At 33.7% G+C, this 19,748-nt stretch overlaps 1 protein-coding gene across 5 annotated transcripts; it reads right to left on the reverse strand.

The window, feature by feature from the left end:
* Positions 1–4,491: 4,491 nt before the first annotated feature.
* LOC123705450 (probable medium-chain specific acyl-CoA dehydrogenase, mitochondrial) lies at positions 4,492–16,855 on the reverse strand. Of its 5 annotated transcripts, none has more exons than XM_045654225.1 (10): positions 16,687–16,855; positions 16,061–16,157; positions 13,744–13,911; positions 10,189–10,289; positions 9,106–9,186; positions 8,526–8,656; positions 7,268–7,376; positions 6,559–6,699; positions 5,418–5,607; positions 4,492–5,123 (listed from the first exon to the last, which is right to left on the reverse strand). In XM_045654225.1, exons 1-10 carry the CDS (start codon positions 16,702–16,704, stop codon positions 4,888–4,890), a joined length of 1,272 nt encoding a protein of 423 aa, XP_045510181.1. In that variant the 5' UTR covers positions 16,705–16,855; the 3' UTR covers positions 4,492–4,887. The 5 variants fall into 5 exon arrangements, with proteins under 5 accessions (XP_045510181.1, XP_045510179.1, XP_045510180.1 ...); XM_045654223.1 differs by lacking the exon at positions 10,189–10,289 and adding an exon at positions 11,853–11,956; XM_045654224.1 differs by lacking the exon at positions 10,189–10,289 and adding an exon at positions 12,451–12,554.
* Positions 16,856–19,748: the final 2,893 nt, after the last annotated feature.

The following is a 19,748-nucleotide window of genomic DNA, read 5'->3' on the forward strand; positions in this document are numbered from 1 at the left end:
ATTTGACAACTATGTATATGTGTATAATATATTATGTTTGTGCTACCGTAGCTCGCTAACAGGTAATCCGAATTTGATGCGGTTTTTTTGTTAGGCAGCATAGTTTCAGACGCTGGTTCTTAGATAAAGTGTATCAAAATAGGTTCATCCATTTATTATATCTAGGTATATAGGGGTAAAAGTGAAATGAAAGTGAACGACCAAATGAAAGTAACAATAAGTCAAATTTTATCAAAATCGGTTCATCCATTTATTTGATATAGGTATAAAAGTGGTAATAAAAAAATGAATTTTGTCAATTCGGTTAATCCATTTATTAGATTACAGCGGTAAAAGTGGGAATGAACAATAATCGAATGTGGTCAAATAATATACTCAAGCGGGGCATATGAAAGGACAAAGTGTGAATTACAATTAGTCATATTTTATCGAAATCGGTTCATCCGTTTATTACATTTAGGGCACTTTAGGGGCGACAGTGGGTATTAATAAACCAAATGGAGCATCAAACGACAGGATATGACGTGTACAATGTACGTATAGGTACAATTAGATATGGTTTACATCAAAATCGGTTCTGCCATTTACTAGGGGTGGAAAGGAAAGGGTTGAAAGTCTGTGAAAGAAGAGGAGATATGGGAGCGAGAGGATAGCCACACCCTGGAAATTTTGAACTCTACTCAAAGCCACATAGGCCTGGCCCTTAGAATTTTTTTTTCTAAATATACCACTTCTTTTGCCACTGTGGTCCATTACAATTTGGGCACGGTTACGGCCCAAATCAATATGATGTAGGAATGTAATATGGAGGTACATTTGATAGTTCGGTCTCGCTTACTTGAAAATATTACATGAAAATAAGAAACCGAAGTTTAAAAATTAAAAAATTAAAAAAAAATCCCAAAGCAACGAAGATAAAGGAATAAATCATTTTTCAAACTTCCCGACGATCTTAAAAATAAGAATGATTATAAAATATACTTGCACGATAATAATATCTGTTCCTTAATCCTTTCAACATTATTTTGCTAGATGAAACTCAATAATAAAAATATGTCTAACATCCCTAACATCCCTAAACTCGCATATTACGTTTATTCGAATTATTAAAACTTCAAGTACCTAATTTTTAATTAATTTGTGTTTCAGTCGCTTGTTTCATGTTTCGGGGTCAACTGTCAAGTTGCTATCGTTTGCATTAGCGGGAACTATGCGGATTTTCCTTTGATAACGCGGGCGTAACCGCGGGCGGAAATCTAAATCTCATAAAATCTCATAAATAAGAAGATGTTGCTGCAATGCTGATACATGTAGGTAAATGTGGCCCTTATGCGTCGAAACTCAGAGCAATCGTCGAAACGACAATAATTATTGATGACGTCACAGGCACAGCGCAGTATAGTTTACTATGCAAACATAGATTTCCAGTTAATTATTGTAAAAATTATCTAATTTTCTATAATTTTTTTTTGTTATTGATAGAGCAAATCGGGAGCAATTTTTTTGTAATTTTTTTTATGAAAAGTGAATATTATTCATTCTATAGGGAAATCAAGTTTTCAGTATTTGGATTTTTTTTTAATTAATTATATAAATAGACTAATAACTGTAAAACTTGAGCAATTACAGATTCTGATGGAGCATTTAAGAAGCAATTTTTTGAGAATATTAATAATTAAAAAAAAACTTTCCGCGCTAACTTCCTTCCGGTTCTGGTTCAATAACTAGTAAAAAATAAGTTTTACAAAAAAGTTTTCAAGGATTAAATATTAGGGCAATATTAATCAAATCGACCTAGTCCCACGGTAAGCTCATTTAAGGCTTGTGTTGTGGGTACTAGACGACTATAAATATAATATTAATTTATAAATACATACATGTATAGATAACACCCAGACCCAAGAACAAATAATTAATTAATAGAGTGCATCACACAAATATTTGCCCTGACCGGGGTTCGAACCCGGAACCGTCGGCTCAGTAGGCACTTTAAAACCTGCAGCGCCAACGATTAATTGAAATTTTAATTGTAATTAATTAAAATTTACCTTATATTGATAAGGACCATAGGTTTCCGCCCGCGGCTTCGCCCGCGCAGTACGGGATTGCGTCATTTTCCTGGGATAAAAAGTAGCCTATGTCCTTTCTCGGTTATCAAAATATCTCCATACCAAATTTCATGAAAATTAGTTCAGTAGTTTAGACGTGATTGAATAACAGACAGACCGAGTTACTTTCGCATTTATAATATTAGTATGGATTAAAAAGGTCTTTGGAAGGAATTATGTCACAGGTAAAGGATAAAAAAAAATAAAAAAAAAAAACAAAATTCTTTATTTGGATTAATAAAAACACACAATACAAAAACTTTATGAACGATGGCACCTATAAAAGCTTAAAAAGCTGTGGCACAGCACAGGTGCCAACGCCCGCCTCCATATTGGCTTATTAGGTATACGTTGGAATTTTTATAGCATCAAGGGACCGTAGACCGTAGGATTTCGACATTAGCAAAGGAATCAATACCTGCAGGGAGCACCCTGTCCCGTAAACACAAAGTCTTGAAATTGAGTTAAAAAGTATCGTCTTACAGCACAGATGTAGGAATAACTGACAAAAAACCCTAATTATTTAATTAAATAAAATAAAAATACATTTTTTTTTAATAATTTTAAATTTAATTTACAATCCCTTTACTCATGAACGTCTACACTCTACATGTATTAAATTGATATTCACATCAGAACTCAGGTCTATAATAACTTAAATCTGTTATTTAATAATTCAAATTCTATGTCAACGCAATCTGAAGAAAAAGCAAATAGAGCCTCATATTCTGTAACTCGCAACTACTTGCAAGGGAATCAAAACCTACAAGGTACTTCACGTGAACACAGTCTTGAAATTTGGATAAAAGCAACGACCTAAAGCAACCTATTAAAAAAATAGGTTTGCTCGGAGCCCTCGGTGCGCGAGTCCGACTTACACTTGGCCGATTTTTTGTCGTAATTTTCTATTGTTTATTAAAAAAAAATTGCTAATTTATGTCTTATCCACGAACTGGGATATTTAGATATTTGAGGTTTTGTGTGAAAAGTGTGCAAAAGTTGTGGTAAAAAAATTAATACTTAACCTACTATAACTTTATTACGCAGTTATACTTAGGTTTTTTCAAAAATCGATAAACCTGTTTATTGCCCTTGAATCACGACCACAGGTCGACTCTAATTAACTTTCCTCTAATTTTTGTTATATTCTCTTCCGTTTGTAATAATTGATTTGTTTTATATTACTTTTATGTCTCAAAAGTTAATAAAAACATCATGTTAAACAGTATGTATTAAGTTGTAAATTTAAAAAAGATAATATTAAATTAGTGGTCCACTTAGGTCGTGGACCTAGCCCAGGGGGGGGGTCATGACCCCATGACCCCTCCCCTGGATCCGCGCTTGATTTCTAGACGGACGTGTCGCTTGTTTCGCTGGTTTTTTCCGCCAGAATTGTTTCTTTTTGTTGTAGAATCCATTTTGATTACTTTAAAACTGATAAATTATTTGTAATAATTTTGTAAATGTTAAGTAATTATCACTACATAGTACAAAAGAAAGTCGCTTTCTCTGTCCCTATATCCCTTTGTATGCTTAAATTTTTAAAACTACGCAACAGATTTTAATGCGGCTTTTATTAATAGATAGAGTGATTCAAGAGGAAGGTTTTAGTATATAATTCATTAGGTATAAGACCAAGCGGGCGAAGCCGCGGCCCGCGGGCGGGAAGCTAGTCTAGTAATCAATCTGTAGAAGGGTCAATTCTGCACATTGAAAATATTAAAAAAATAAATACCAGGGGGTGTTACTGGTACCGATACCAAACCTAAATATGTGATTAAAAAAATTTTGTCTGTCTGTATGTGAAGGCATCACGTGAAAACTAACGGTTCGATTTCGATGAAAATTGGTATAATAATTATACCTTACTAGCTGCTCCGCGCGGTTTCACCCCCGTGGCTCCACCCCTGTAGGTCGTAGCGCGATGATATATAGCCTATAACCTTCCTCGATAAATGGGCTATCTAACACCGAAAGAATTTTTCAAATCGGACCAGTAGTTCCCGAGATTAGCGCGTTCAAACAAACAAACAAACAAACAAACTCTTCAGCTTTATAATATTAGTATAGATTATCCTGGGCGTAAAAAAGGATACTTTTTATCCTGGAAAAATACGTAGAAAAAAATAAATCTTAATTTTTCAGTTTTATCCATAGACGTTGTTCTGTAGCTTATTTTTTTTATAGATCATTATAATGATCTAAGTTCTGTAGAACCACGAACACACGTTGCGTATTAGAGCGTCAGGTGGTTAGATTTTTTTCTCAGTTTTGATAGTTTATAAGACATTTTTGGATCGGGGCTCAATCCTAGACACAAGAAATTACTACTAAATCAATAGGTGTGATTAAGTTTATTAAAATAAAAAATAAAACACTTAGCAACAATAGAAATATTTATTTGAACAATTATTTCACATCCAAAAATAAGTTCTATTTAAAATGTATATTTATTAAATTTACTAAAATAAACCTTTAAAACATTAAAATTATGCATTAGTTGTTTTATTGTTATCGTGCCTTATTCCCTTATAAAAATTCGATCATTTTAGGCTTATAAATAAGTAGGCATACATCACTCGCATAATTTTAGTTTAAATTTTAAAGCAGCCTTATTAACTGTGCAGGTATAAAACTGTAATATAAAATATGAAAGCGAACTATTGATTCAGAGCAAAACCAGTAGTCTAATTTAGTCAATTTCGTTTCATATTTGGTTATAGTACACATCTGTATACTAATAGGATGCTACTGCGTACAGAGAGCAATATATATCAAATTAGGCATTCGATTGTTTGGCGGCAGTGAGGATTTCTCGTGAAATGATGAGTCTTTGGATCTGAGAGGTTCCTTCATAGATTTGGTAGATCTTGGCGTCTCTCATGAGCTTCTCGACTGGGTATTCAGTGTTGAAGCCGTTTCCACCGAAGATCTGGACGGCATCAGCCGCGGCTTTGTTGGCGACTTCTGAAGCGAAACACTTGGCTACCGACGCCATGAGGGTGTTCCTTTGACCTGTGGATTGTTTTTAATGTTTAAGAAGATCATGCTACATGTAACTATTATTTTACTTAATAAAAACGAACTGTATCGTTGAACTTTATCCATCACTGTGATTGTGTGTGTATTGTTTTGTGCGAATAAAACAGATTTTCATTAATCAATTTGCTTATAAAATATGTCCAGCTATTTTAAAATTTTCAACCATTACAAAGAAAACAGAACATGGTGCTGTCGAATGGAAAACCTTTCGTATTAGAATTATTTACTTTTGAATTATTCCTTTAGCTATTAGTACCAAAATCTTACCATGGTCGACCATCCACGCAGACCTCTGCCAAGCGAGTCTGGAAGCTTCCACACCGATGGCCATATCAGCCAACATAAAGGACACAGCTTGGTGTTGGGCGATCGGCACGCCGAAGGTCTTCCTCTCCATAGCGTACTTGGTAGCCTCGTAGAGAGCCCTGTTAGCTAGACCCGTGGCACCGGCTGCTACCTGTAGTGGAATTTCATTTAATGGCATTAATTTTTTAATATTATATGGGTTCATTTGTTTTAGCAATTTTAAGTACGTATTTTTTGGGAAACTTGGTCATTCAAATAGGTACCGAATTTGTAGAATTTCTAATAAAATGTAGTGTGTTAAAATTGTTTAAGAATGCTAGTTCGTTATTAAAGTTGCCTAGTTTTGTAAATATTAATAATTTTATAGAAATAGGTACTAGCAAACCCGGCGAACTCCGTTTCGCCACCAGAGACACCTTTTTTTTGCTATAAACCTCACGTAGCCCGAGACCTTTCTAACGAATGCAAAACCGTGGAAATTGGTTCGTGCATTCCGGAGTTATAGCGTCAGGGAGGAAAACCCGACTTATTTTTATTACCCGACTACGGCAAAGCAAAAGGAGGGTTATGATTTTGACAGGCTATGTATGTAATATGTATTATATTAGTCACACGTTGTTGAAGTGCTGCGGTAGATAGGTATATTATGTAACGTGTGACTACGCCTTTCCAAACATGAAAATTTATCTTTACATAGTGGAATATTGCATACTTCAGAATAGTATTGTATGACATTATTGTCAATTTACAACGAAGGCATCTTGGTAGAGTCTACTGTGTCCATTTATTTGCAACTACATTAGCAACTTTGTTCAGTTCAGTATTCTGAAATCTTGTTTTATACTTTTTCAGCGCCGGTTATTGTCGTAGTTGGGTTTTAGTTTTTTCACTTTATATTATATAGTAGATAGTTATTTCTAATAATTCACGCAGTGAAGTAGCTTCATTTTGTTCCCTTCTTTCACACTATTATTTATTATAGAAAATATTATCTTTATGTTTATTTTAATATCATTGCCTTACTTAATTTCGACATCAGATGTGACATTTGAGGACAATTTATCAAGGGAGTCTTTTATAATACTTGAAATCCCATACATACCGGTGGGCGTGTCTTATCGAAAGCGCCCATAGCGATCTTGAATCCAGCGCCTTCTTCAATAAGCACGTTTTCCTTCGGGACACGAACATCTTCGAATGTGATGCCGCGCGTGTCTGAAGCGCGTTGGCCCATGTTTTGTTCCTGGTAAAGAAGTAAACAAATTATTTTTAGTACGCAGCATTGTGTAATATGGAAAATAGAAAATGAGCGAAGTAATAAAAAAAGTAAGGGCTAATACCTTCTTCATCTACTTCTCCATTTTGGATAATTGGAATATATTACATTATTATATTTAGATTGTCATCATTTCAATTGACATGTAAGCAAAACAGAAATAATCCAAAAGTTGTGAGAGAGTAATATCCTGAAAATACGTATAAAAATCATTGAGATTTACATATGGAGACGACACCGCCTACATCACTTATGCTCCGCTCACCATAAGCCATATGGCTCAACTGCACGTTCATTTTTTATTTGTTTTAAAGTGAAACGCATCAAATATGCCTTCGTGTGTGTTAAGATATTGCACAAATACTACAAATAATACGGAAAAGTGCAAAGGAATAACTTTCATCGGTAAGTACCTAACTAGATAATAATTTTTAAAACTTAGAGCAAAAAAATAGCGCACAGATTTTGTTCGTGGTGTCTCCTCCATACGTAGTATTATTATCTCAATGATAAAAATACCAAATTTATGTATTACCTTACGTCCAGGGTTAACTCCAGCCCATTCTCTCTCCACAATGAATCCAGTGAAAGCCTTGCTCGCCGGGCATTTGGGGTCAGGGTTCGTTCTAGCCAATACGAAGTACCTATGAAATAATTAGTAGGTAAATTATTATGTACTAGCTGTGCTCCGCGGTTTTACCCGCAGTGCTGCGCTCCTGTTGGTCTTAGCGAGATGATATATAGCCTTCCTCGATAGATGCGTTATATAACACCGAAACAATTTTTCAAATCGGACCAGTAATTCCCGAGATAAGCGTGTTAAAACAAACAAACTGCTTTATAATATTAAGCATAGATTTTAGGTGAAATGTCTGAATCAACCACGAAAATTGGTAATATTTTATTTGAGAGTGAGACTACTTGTTTGAGTATATAACAAAATTATTGTCTTTAAAAATAGCGTCTCATCTCTATAGGAATTTAATTTATAACTGGAATCAATGTTATAATATATATTATGTATATTCAGCTTCCACAATCAATTTTAAAACTTACTGCAAAAGTGGTAACATTACAAACTCTATATGCAATGTCAGCAGCGACTGTCCTCATATCCTTATTACATACAAACAAGAATTTTATGCTCTTATCACTAAAGACTAGACGAATTTAGAACCTCTTCATTTTTTGAAGTCAGTTAAAAAACACTATCTCTAGCTCTTATCACTAAAGACTATAGTCGAGCCAATTTAATAGGCAACATTTGACGTCTATCAATTTTATCTTCGAAGAGAGGTAACCTGCTTAAAAACATCGATTAAAGTGAATTAATCGATACGGATTTCAAACATTTGTCAATCGAATTTATTAATTTATGATGATTTTTATTCACAAGTAATCAATGCATTCGATTCTTGATGTCAGATTTCGATTTTTAGAGTAACGTCTCTGGTATTTAAAAAGAAAAAAGGTTTATTGACACAAAATTGTAGCGACGTCAGTTCTTCAATTCAGAAATTATTTATTATGTTTAGTATGGTTTATCAGTAAAATGAAATCTTAAAATTACTTGTATCGGTCATTATTATTATAAATATGTAATCATGATTGAAAAAAGTTAAGCAAATGTGCAGTTCTAACAAAACGAAATATCATGTTATTCTATGTCGTCGTTACTAGGTTACGTTGTTGAATTTTGATGAACTGTCAAATGTTGCCTATTAAAATGGCTCTACTATAGAAGACGAATTTAGACCCACCTCCTTTTTTTAAAGTCACAGAACTTTTCTTACCAGTTAGCAACCCCTCCATTGGTGATCCACATCTTCTGCCCGTTCAGGATCCATTCGTCTCCCTTCTTCTCGGCTTTAGTCTTAACACCGGCCACGTCAGAACCTGCGCCAGGTTCTGTCACGCAGTATGCCTGTTTAGAGGATTTTTTATATAGTGGTATACAACAAACAAACAAAACGTTGAAACGTCTAATCCGGATTTAATTTAACTTTTACTTTACATATAGTAGTATTGCACTTCATTAGATTTATAAAATTTCAAGATTCATGATCACATGTGACACATACTGTTTCAAAATTGAAAAAAAAATCCAGTAATTTTCCTGTTGTAAATAAAAACTGCACGTATTAAAAAATCAATAAAAAGGTCGTTTTTGCATATAAGATGCACATTGCACATATTATAATAAATAACAAAATCCAACATTTATTTTTCACTGAAGCCTCGTTTAGAAGCGCTTTAATCGTCAATATACAGATGAATAATAATTAACCTAATTAATATTTAATAGTTATAGTACATACAGACTTTGGTAATTATTATTAGTTTACCTTTACAAAAATTCTTATTGCTACTTACAGCTACAATGGGTTCTTCAATCAACCTGCCCAAGTATTTCTTCTGCTGTTCTTTATTACCAGCAATAATAACGGGAGTTTGCTGGAAATCATTCAAGGTTTTAGCTAAAATAACCTTCCAATAGGTATATTATTTTTTAAGACATTATAGTGTATTCGGTAGAATACACTATAATGTCTTAAAAAATGCATGCACTCAAAAGCATTTCACATACTTTTACATAAAAACAAATAACCAAAAACAAAGATTTAAATTTTACAGTTTCCAAAATAATAAAAATTTAATTATACTACAAACTATTAAAGCTATAATAACTACATAGTAAATTAAATAATAAAAAGTTAGTAGATAAGTATTCTATTGAATCTACATTACAAAAACACTTTGTAATATTTCAGAGAGACGTAGGTAGCATTATGTAACATAATTATATTTAATAGGATTATGCTTTGTTGAGTATAAAACTTTTTCTCATATTTCTTATTTATTTAAAAGGCAGATTATATCGCTGATTTAAATGATACACGTCTATCTAAAATTACAATGTCTTGAACATGACGTAACTCCTTAAAGAAGCTTATTTATACCTAACTCCTTACAAAAACGAATTTAACCATCTATTATTTTATTTTTATCTCATAAGTCATAATTTACTGTATAATAATATAAGTTTATTACGACCTTCATCAAAAATATCCATAATATATTATCAACCAGTGAATAGACAATAAATAAACATATTCAAGGAATTGCGTCCTAACAGATATCATCACCAACATGCCATGCGTGTAAAAAAAGCGGGATATACCATCACCAATCCCCCGTCCTCATGGAACATTCACAAGCTGCAAACATCACAAACACTTGAACACTTCAAGCAGACATGAAACTAAATTGTGATCATCACACACTTTTTAACACCTCATCATCATTCAAGCAATTAATCACATCGTGTATAAATTTAATTCATTGGACATAATATTATCATATCCGTTTGCATGCAGTGGTTTACCGATTCAATCAGTTAATAAATTATTGTTTGCTATACATTCAATTAGGGTACAATCCGTAAGTGTAACTCACACCAAGACCACTGGCCTCCATCGCGGTCATAATACCAGTACACCCGAACGCTAACTCTTCCCCCACCAAACACCCATCAAAGACTCCCATGTTTAAGCCACCTGTGGAAGGTAGGGGGTACTAATGTAAGCCATACTTCAACGGTTTACCCTACAGGTATACCTGTTCAGGTGAAACTCATAGGTAGGCTTAAAACTGCACAGACTGCACAGGTCCAGTCCAACACACGTTACGGTCTACCCGCGCAGGTATACCTGTACAGGTGGACCTGTTGGACCTGTCAGGAGTACCGTAGCCATAAGCCATGTCATATCAAGTCAATAATGTATGCTACCTAATGAATGGCTGGGCTCACTCCATTTGACTCCAAAAAACACGACGATTGGAAATTTTAGGAATGTAGCGATCATAGAACAAATGAATTTTAGAAGCTTTCTGTTAAATACTGCGCCAGTATTCATAAACCTAGTACTCTTTGTCCTAGGTTAAAAGCGACATTACAAATTATAGGTCCTACTCCTAACAAACCCCGACCTAATGAATACCGTTCACCTAAAAACCTTAGATAAAAGCTTTAGAAAACATTAATGAATTGGATTCCAATTTAATCTTATTGGAAACCGACTATAAAATACCCGAAACTTATTTAAATGCTACTCAGAACATAAATAGTAAATTTATTAGTTGTCGATACATTGCAGGGCCTTTCTAATGACTTTAGTCACGATACTGTTTCACCTATAAGTTTATAAAAATAGCAGTATTAACCAAACATGATAATAAATGTACCCGAGTAAAAATGTACGAATGTAACGTACCTACGATAGTTTATGTTTTATTTACAAAACAAATATCGTGATTTTGAAAATGTCTAAGACATTTTATAAGACAGATTATGGTGTTTTTTCCTGTTTTTTGAGACAAACGAATATAATGATGAGGCAAAAAGTGGAAAAATATTAATAATTTTATTAATTTTATTTTATCCAAGGATCTTTTTTGTAGATTAATATATTTCTTAATTAACACAAAATACCTTCTACCACTTGAAAATTTTAATTGAAAAAGGAAATTAATCTTTTTTTACATATTTTTTTTCATTTATCATGAAAAATAAGACTGTACAATTTTAATAACTATGTACTTATAAGTCAAATGGAAACGAAAAAGAAACTATGTATACAAAGATAATATAATACATACTGTAAGTACCTATATTTAAAATATATGTATAGATTAATAACGTTGTATTTAAAGAACAAATTGCGATTGAAGAATACTATATCGAAATATAAAAGAAAGAAAGTATGTTGAATGTTAATTAAGTTATATTTACATAACTACTGTTAATTATTTAAATATAAAAGGCAAATTTATCACAATACAATCTTATATCATGGCCAAAAGACAATATAACCAAAAAGTGGCAGAAGGCATTTAGGTCTCCCCATCATTGCTCAATTTGTTCGAATTCAACCATTTTAGTAGATTAATACCCTAAAATTAAAAGTGTTCCCGAACAAGATACAACAGTAGTAAAGCAAGCAACATTATCAATGAAATGTAATGTTATACATCGATATACCGCACCAGACTCGACATCACATTTTAATCATTATAGGTACTATAATATTATACGCTAGGCATAACGTCGTAAAACTCACTCCTAGACCAGTTCCCCCGACCGCTGTCGCAATGCCAGTACAACCAAACGAAAATTCCTCACCGATGAGACACTCGTCGAAAACACCAAAATTGCCCATGCCCCCTGAAATTACGCTCATGTTTATAGTAACATCGGATATTCAGTTAACCATCTAATTGCTTAGGTTCATACGTTAACAAGATCTAAATAAAAACAGGCTTATAGTACGAGCCGGACTTGCGCACTGAGGGTTCCGTATAAACCTGTTGTTTATTTTTCCTTTATCTGCTCTGTAAGAACGTTGCTTCGTACCAAATTTTAAGATTCAGTGTTCACGGGTAGTATCCTGTAAGTTTTGTTTCCTTGTTATGATTAAGACCTTCGTTAAAGTAAAGCCGATGACGACTGACTAAGATACATTATCTAGAACGTTCAATAATTAACATAAAACGCATTACCGGAACATTGTCCCCCAACAAAATATAACAGTAGTGCAAGTAACAATTATATCAATGAAATGTGATGTGATATACATTGATTGACATACATACTACACCATACAATAGTTCTACCGTGTACGATATACGTTAGGTATAACGTCATAAAATGGAACTCACTCCTAGACCCGATCCCCCGATCGCTGTTACAATACCAGTACAACCAAACGCAATTTCCTCACTTGTAAGACACTCTTCAAAAACACCAAAATTTCCCACTCCCCCTGAAATTTTGTTCCATTTTATATTAACCATGTTCGACTTTGGTTTAGAGCAGAACGATGTCAAGCGCTAAATATGGCAATCGAAGTTTTTTTATGAGCATAAAAACAAAAAAAAACACATTTAAAACAAATATTTTTCTCAGCACTATTTCTCTAGTATATTATTAAGATTGCGGATAATGAACTTAAAACGAAACTTAGCAATTTAGCTTTTTCCAACGTCCCGATGTGAAGAAGATTTTAGAGATGGACCTAACGTCCTAGCAGTCTTTGTTTGAATTCGTCAGGAATATTTTACGAGTTAATGAAGGGATTTAAAGATTCGCTGATGATATGGCCAAAATATCAATGAAAACCGCATGCTAATCCAGTGTCACTCATAAAACGTAAGAGCTGTTATGCTCACTCCAACTTCCGTGATATAAATGGCGGCCATAATTCCTGAACAGCCAAATGCTACTTCTTCGCAAACCATACAACTCTCCAGGACGCCTAAACCTAATCCGCCTGTAAACGATACTAATGATTATGAAAACAACTTTATGCCTCTTTTTATAAGAGTTAATATTCTAACAAATGTCGAATGTTTCACGTCTGTTATTACCAGATGTTACTTGATAATGCAAAGCGTCTAAATATGTGTTAGGGTTAATACTTAATATCTTCGTCAAAGTATAGACGCATGATGTGAAAGTTTATCCTAGAATGTTAGAATTAACGGCTGCTCCATGAAAACGGCTAGGGATCGTTACCAAATATGTGCAAAGAACGGTGAAATAGTGACCACCAATTGACTTGCTTCAGTATTTCTATGGCATAGGACCTTTGCTTTTCGGTGGGTTCTATCTCCTATAATTTCCTTGTACATGATTGGATAAGAGTTAATTATGCAACGAATTAGATGACTTACACCTATATTGGAAGTAAGTATGGATGCTTTTATGCCCGCACAGCCGAATGCCATTTCTTCGGTAACCAAACTAACGTCAAAGACACCTAGTTCTAATCCCCCTGTAAATTTATCTAGACTTCCAACTATGTTCTATGCGTTCATAAGGACTCTAAATTACCAGCAATACAATATTTCATACATTTCATTTAAATGATGATTGACCAAAATGTAATATAGTGAAGTAAATAAGGAAAATGTCCTAGAATGTTCTAGAATTAACGTGAACAATAACATTACCGCAATGCTCAGGAACATGGCCGTTCATTAGGCCGACTTCCCACGCCTTCTTTACAATGGGCCAGGGGTACTCCCCACTCTTGTCGTATTGAGCAGCGACCGGCATGATCTCTTCCCTCGTGAACTTGCGCGCCAAGTCCTGCAGGGCCTTTTGCTCATCGTTCAATTCTGAAAAAAATCCAGTTGTACAGGGATTAATTAAAACACATATTATTAAATATATATAAGAAATCTAAGTATTAGGTATTACATCTGATGATAAAGTTGCATGCCATCTTTAGATGTTTATGACATTCTAGATTGGTTGCCCAGTAACATTGCCAATTAAAAAGTGGACTTTGACCTTAACAGAATAGGCAAATTACAATATGTAAGCGTAAACGTAAAAAAAACACTTTGACCATAACATCTTCTATAGAAGTGAAAGAATTGCAGGACCAAATTTATGTAAAACCGCATCGTAAATTTTAATTATATCACACTTGATATTATTGTATCAATGTTTTTTATAGATTACTAATTATTATTAGAATGATAACAAAGATATAATTTTATTCAACAATTCTTATAGGATAATGACCTCAATTGTTAAGGATCAATTTTCTACTATCTACTAAGTTCTATCTATCGAAAATCTGGCAAAAGTAAGAAAATTAAAGATATATTTTTTTGATAAGTGCATCAATTTTTTAACCATTCTTATCGTGTTAGTGGATAACAGTTCTCGTCAAGCAAAAAAGTATAAATTTGATTTGATAAATTAGTTAAACAACTGTAAGCTACTGGGAATCATGACAATGTTCATAGCTATCTATCATTATGATTTTATACTTATTTATTTCATACAAAACGATTATGATGACAAAAAAAAATACCACCTAGATCATAATAAATACCAAAATGTTTATCTTTCAAGTATTGTTGGTATCTACACATAAAATTTGATATTTTTGATAGCAACAGTAATTGAAAAATTATCTCTAAAATACTAAAATTAGATAATGACTTTGTGGGTTGGTCAGTTTGTGATGTGAGAAGATAAGTCTCTTATGAAGGAATGTGTCTTTAACTATAAAATTTTAACATTTACTTAACAAATTAAGTATGAATAGAGATAACAGATTCATTCTTAAACATTATAGTATAGAACTAGCTTACCGCCCGCGGCTTCGCCCGCTTTCTCTAAAACTATTTTAAATTTAAACATCCTATCTCTCAAGTTGGATCGAACTGCACATGGTGTGCGAATTTTATTATAATCGGTTATGTGGTTTAGGAGTCCATTGAAGACAAACATTGTGACACGAGATTTATATATATTAGAAAAGATATGACTTGGCAGATATCATAAGAAGTATATTTACGTTGGAATATTTACACGCTGATTCATGTAATGCTATGAATGCCATTAACCTCAGGCTACATAACATAACAATTATCTCTTTGTAAATAAAATTCTTGTGTCATAATGTTAGATACCATACTCTTCGGTAACGGCTGCACCAATTCTCATGAAATTTTGTGTCTAGAGTGTCTATTGGGTAGATATAGATTAATTCTATTTGTAATTATATAATGACAATAAGCTATTAAGAAAAAATGGTAAAGTTCATAATAAAACACTTCACAAGTTATTTAACTTAAAAATGGATATGTTATACATATTATATTTTGTTACAACTTACTTATAAGGCATATTAATAATTATAATTATTTATAAAGGTTCATCCAAATTAAAAACCAATATGGAACTACTTCCACACATCAATGCAACTACTTTTTGTAGGTACCTTGTAATCATGACTTGCAGCATTTTCTAGATCAATTTCAAAAACAATCTTTCAGTTTCTTCGCAATGTATATAGTTCGCTCATGCATTAGTTATTTTAACAAAACAAATATAATAATGTACATATATACACAATAAAGCTCTATTCTTTATATTTATTAAGAAACATTAGAGAACAAAATTAATTTGTTTTAATATATTATTTTGTACATAATTAGTGTGAGTTATTTACATAAATATATTACCTAATTATATCTTGAACTATTTTATAACTCATTATGTAAATAACACACAAATAGCAATTGAATTAATATTATTTTATTTATATACATATGTGGATAAAATTATTATTGCAATATTAATATAAAATTCAGGAGATATGCAAAGCTATGTAATTAAGATAATATTTGGTGATATAATAAATACATCAAGGCAATTACATTCTATGATTAAGGGTACCTATTGTGCATTAAAAAGGGTTATATTATATTATATGAAACATACAATTTTTTTTTATAAATAACTCACCAAAACACATGCCGGTTGTTGGAATAGGTTTTGCAGCAGCTCCATTTGGTACCGTGGTTGATAGTTTACGATAGATAGGCCTAGTCGCACGCACAACCTGTAATCAAAAGCAAAGGTTACCTAAATATTCAATTACTTTTGTATGTTAATGTGAAAAACGTTAAAACGCATATATTATTTTTTATGTAAATAAGGAAAAATTTAAGGTTGGATATTTTCTACTGGTAGATTGACATTACCAAATTGTAGTGTTATGTATCTACTTTGTTATAACTGATTAAAATATGAACACACAGTCATTTAACATAAGTATTTCATATAGAATGTGCATCGTATTGTACAATGAGCAATCAAAAACAACTTCGGAATATGGAAATTATAAATTGAACTTTGGACTTTTGTAATCAATTTAATCATTTAAATGAATTAGTTTAATGAAGTGATTGATACAAAGTAATGTACGAATCTACACGTTATATTATGAACTAAAAAAACTTGTTGCAGTTGTTTCAAAGACAAGAAAGTTTTCAACAACTTTTGAAGAAATAGGTACCTACCTACCTATTATGAAAATACAGTTATTTGTATTCGATGGATTGGAATTTTTAAAACATCTAAAAACTTACCTGGGATATAGGATTCATCTTGATTAAATGAATTTATATAACAATGTTTGTAGCAAAGAATTGGACTTTGTATCAATGAATTATTTGTGTGTATGTAGACGTCTAACAACGAGAAAGTTTTTAACAGATGTGAAATGCAAATGTGTTTGAATCGTGAGACGTGACGTGAACTATGAAGTTATGTCATATGTGAACGATGACAGAAGTCACGAACGTCATACTATTCAAACTTCAGCGGTCACCTTGGACTATATCTAATATATCTAATACACTGGATCTTATATCTAATACACTGGAGATTGCACTATGACCAATAACTTGTAACAAGAAAATATGATCTAGAATGACGTCAGTCATGTTTTTTGTCTCTTTCTGTTGAGTGACCACCACAGTGACCACGCTGGTTTGTAAATTCAGGATTTTTCAAAATAGAAAAAACTAAAAATCATGGTCTATAAATAATAACGACAAAGGTATATTTTTAACAGTATTTATATTATAATATTATGGTCATACTTTATAGGTACATACAATTTTAATTGGTATAGAATGATAGTTTTAAACAACTTTTGGCTACAAAGCTTGGATATGAACCGATATATAGCATTAGCATCCTTTGTAAATAGAGGAAAGTTGTGATTTGCATCAGATGCTGTTTACCAAATTGTAAGCTACTCAGATCTTCTTTTGAAACGCGTTGCTTCGACTGGTCAATTTCAAGCCAAAATCATCAAAGAAAAACTGTTTAGCGGCCTTGCACAAATTTCAGCTAACTTTACAAAGTTTATTTTTCAAAAGGTATTTTTTTCTGGGTCGTAATCCTCAGTAACCTTGATGGGCACATATATTTCTTTTTATTTTACTTTTTGGAAAGCTGAAATACGTACTTAAAACAAAAAAATATAAGGTAAGTTAAAAAAGTATAAATTTCAATGTAAAAACGAACAATCTTATAACTACATGTGAGTGCAATACCGATGTCGTGTGTTGTTTCATTACTAGTAACAATCTTTAAAATGGTGTTCTAAATTTTCATCATAATATTGTTATTACAATATATTCTCCTCGCTATCCATAAAAACTCGTCATCATGGTTACCTTACTTGTTAAATTTGTTTATTGAAAACTTGTTGAAAAATGATAAAGTATTGGGGAAATAACAAATTTAACATGACTGCTTACTAAAATGATGCTAAATTAGACAATTTTTGCCATTGAAATGATTCTAAACAGGTAAATGCAGGAGTATTGAGGAATATTGTAAATAACGTAAATATACACTATGACGAATGTCCAAACGAAGTTACGTCGCAAACCAAGATCGAGCCTGTAAGTTTTCTCGCCGTAAGTGTTTATCGGCGTGTTGTTTGCCGCGAATAATCTGTAGGCGCTCGGATTGGTTTTCTTCATTTTGTTTGTTGCGGCCCACACGGATATATCTGCGCCTGTGTCCACGAGGAAACGTTCATGAGTGTTGCGATCATGTACACAAAGGCGATTGCTGGTACTGGGGACACCGACGTCCGCCACCGTCGGTGTCGAACTTAGTTTTCCGACGTTTTGTTTCTTCTACAGCAAGGAGATTCGCATCGTTTTGCTTTGTCGCCATATCGGAAGTGATATTTACACTCCCACTCTGGATCGCTGGGCTTCCGCGATGTCCGATGACGCATGGATGTTGACCGTGAGCGAGACCGACGTAGATGAAAGGGACGGCGATAGTTGCGATGTGTTGACCGGCCCCGTAGTTCGGCGATTTCTAACGTAAGCTTCTCAAGTTGTTTGGATAAGATTTCGAAATGCTGAGGCGTCGTGTTGCTTGTAGCTGTACTAGCGGTAGTCACTGCCGCTATGATGGCGTTGGAGCCGGAGTACTCCATCATCTTGTCCGCCATGGCTGCCAAGGTGTCGAGCGAAGATTCATTGTTGACGGAGAGCACACAGCGTATGTGTGTAGGTAGGTGATTCAGCCATTCAATTTTCAATCCTTCGTCTGTTATCATGCCGCCGGCGAGTTCACGCATCTTACGTAGAAGTATGCTTGGTTTTTGGTCACCAAGTACTAGACCGCTGATTAATTTTTGGAAATTCTGTACTTCGGACTTCTCATAAACGGTGAGTAATCGGTTCTTCAGCGATGCATATATTTTGTCCTTGGCTGGCGGGTTGTAGAGGAGATCTGTGAGGTGCAGGTCTTGCGCTTGCAGTTGTTGCAGAAGATAGCGGTACTTCTGGTCGTCGGAGGTCTTGAGTGTGTCTACAATACGGACAAGGCACGTCCCTACACTACAAGAAGTGGACGCGTCGTCAAGAAAAATGTTCGCTTCGCTTGAGGGGGGACACTATGGGAGACATGCATAGAGTTTATATATATCATATTGTGTACAGGCCGGCGCATTCTCTCTTTTTTTTTTTTTTTTTTTTTTTTTTTTACTTATATTACCCCTCTACACACTTGCCTGTGAAATTCTATGCCAGAATTCGGTGTCCAAATTGGCGCTTTTTAATAATTGGTTCCGATACTTATTTTATTTAGCATAAATAATAATTGTCTCATCCAACAATGCTTCTGAATGACGTTTTTGGCAATTTATCAACAAACTCATGTACAAAAACTAACCTTTTGCACAGAATATTACAGCATACATAGTAGCCTTGGGAAAACTTCGTATTAACAGTGGCAATACCAAGTTAGGTGTGAAAGTGATAAAAAACATGAACTGGGCAATATTTTCTTGTTACACGTCAATGTTCATACCGAAATCTCCAGTGTATTAGATATAAGCTTCTTGGTCACGAACTAAGAGAAGACATACAACCATAGATAATATTAAGCACCCAAACAATAATTTTATTAATATGCCTTATGGTGCGATTAAACGACGCGGGCTAGCCCGATCCTACGCGAGCCGAGCCGTCCGTGGAAATGCGGCTCGGCTAAATACGGACGCAAGCCTGCTCGTTTAAACGACGCGGGGTAGCACGATCCTACGCCAGCCGAGCCGTCCGTGGCGGCTACACATCAATACAAAATAGACAGTGACATCTGTTTAGACGGCGCG

Source organism: Colias croceus, chromosome Z (genome assembly GCF_905220415.1).
Source record: "Colias croceus chromosome Z, ilColCroc2.1".
NCBI classification, from domain to species: domain Eukaryota; kingdom Metazoa; phylum Arthropoda; class Insecta; order Lepidoptera; family Pieridae; genus Colias; species Colias croceus.

What these genes read in the sequence shown, in the direction of transcription:
- LOC123705450 (XM_045654223.1), bottom strand. An exon ending in AATGGAGGGGTTGCTAACTG is followed by an intron (nt 7,377 to 8,525) that starts GTAAGAAAAGTT and finishes ATTATTTCATAG; the next exon opens with GTACTTCGTATTGGCTAGAA. An exon ending in GAGTTAACCCTGGACGTAAG is followed by an intron (nt 6,700 to 7,267) that starts GTAATACATAAA and finishes CTTCTTTACCAG; the next exon opens with GAACAAAACATGGGCCAACG.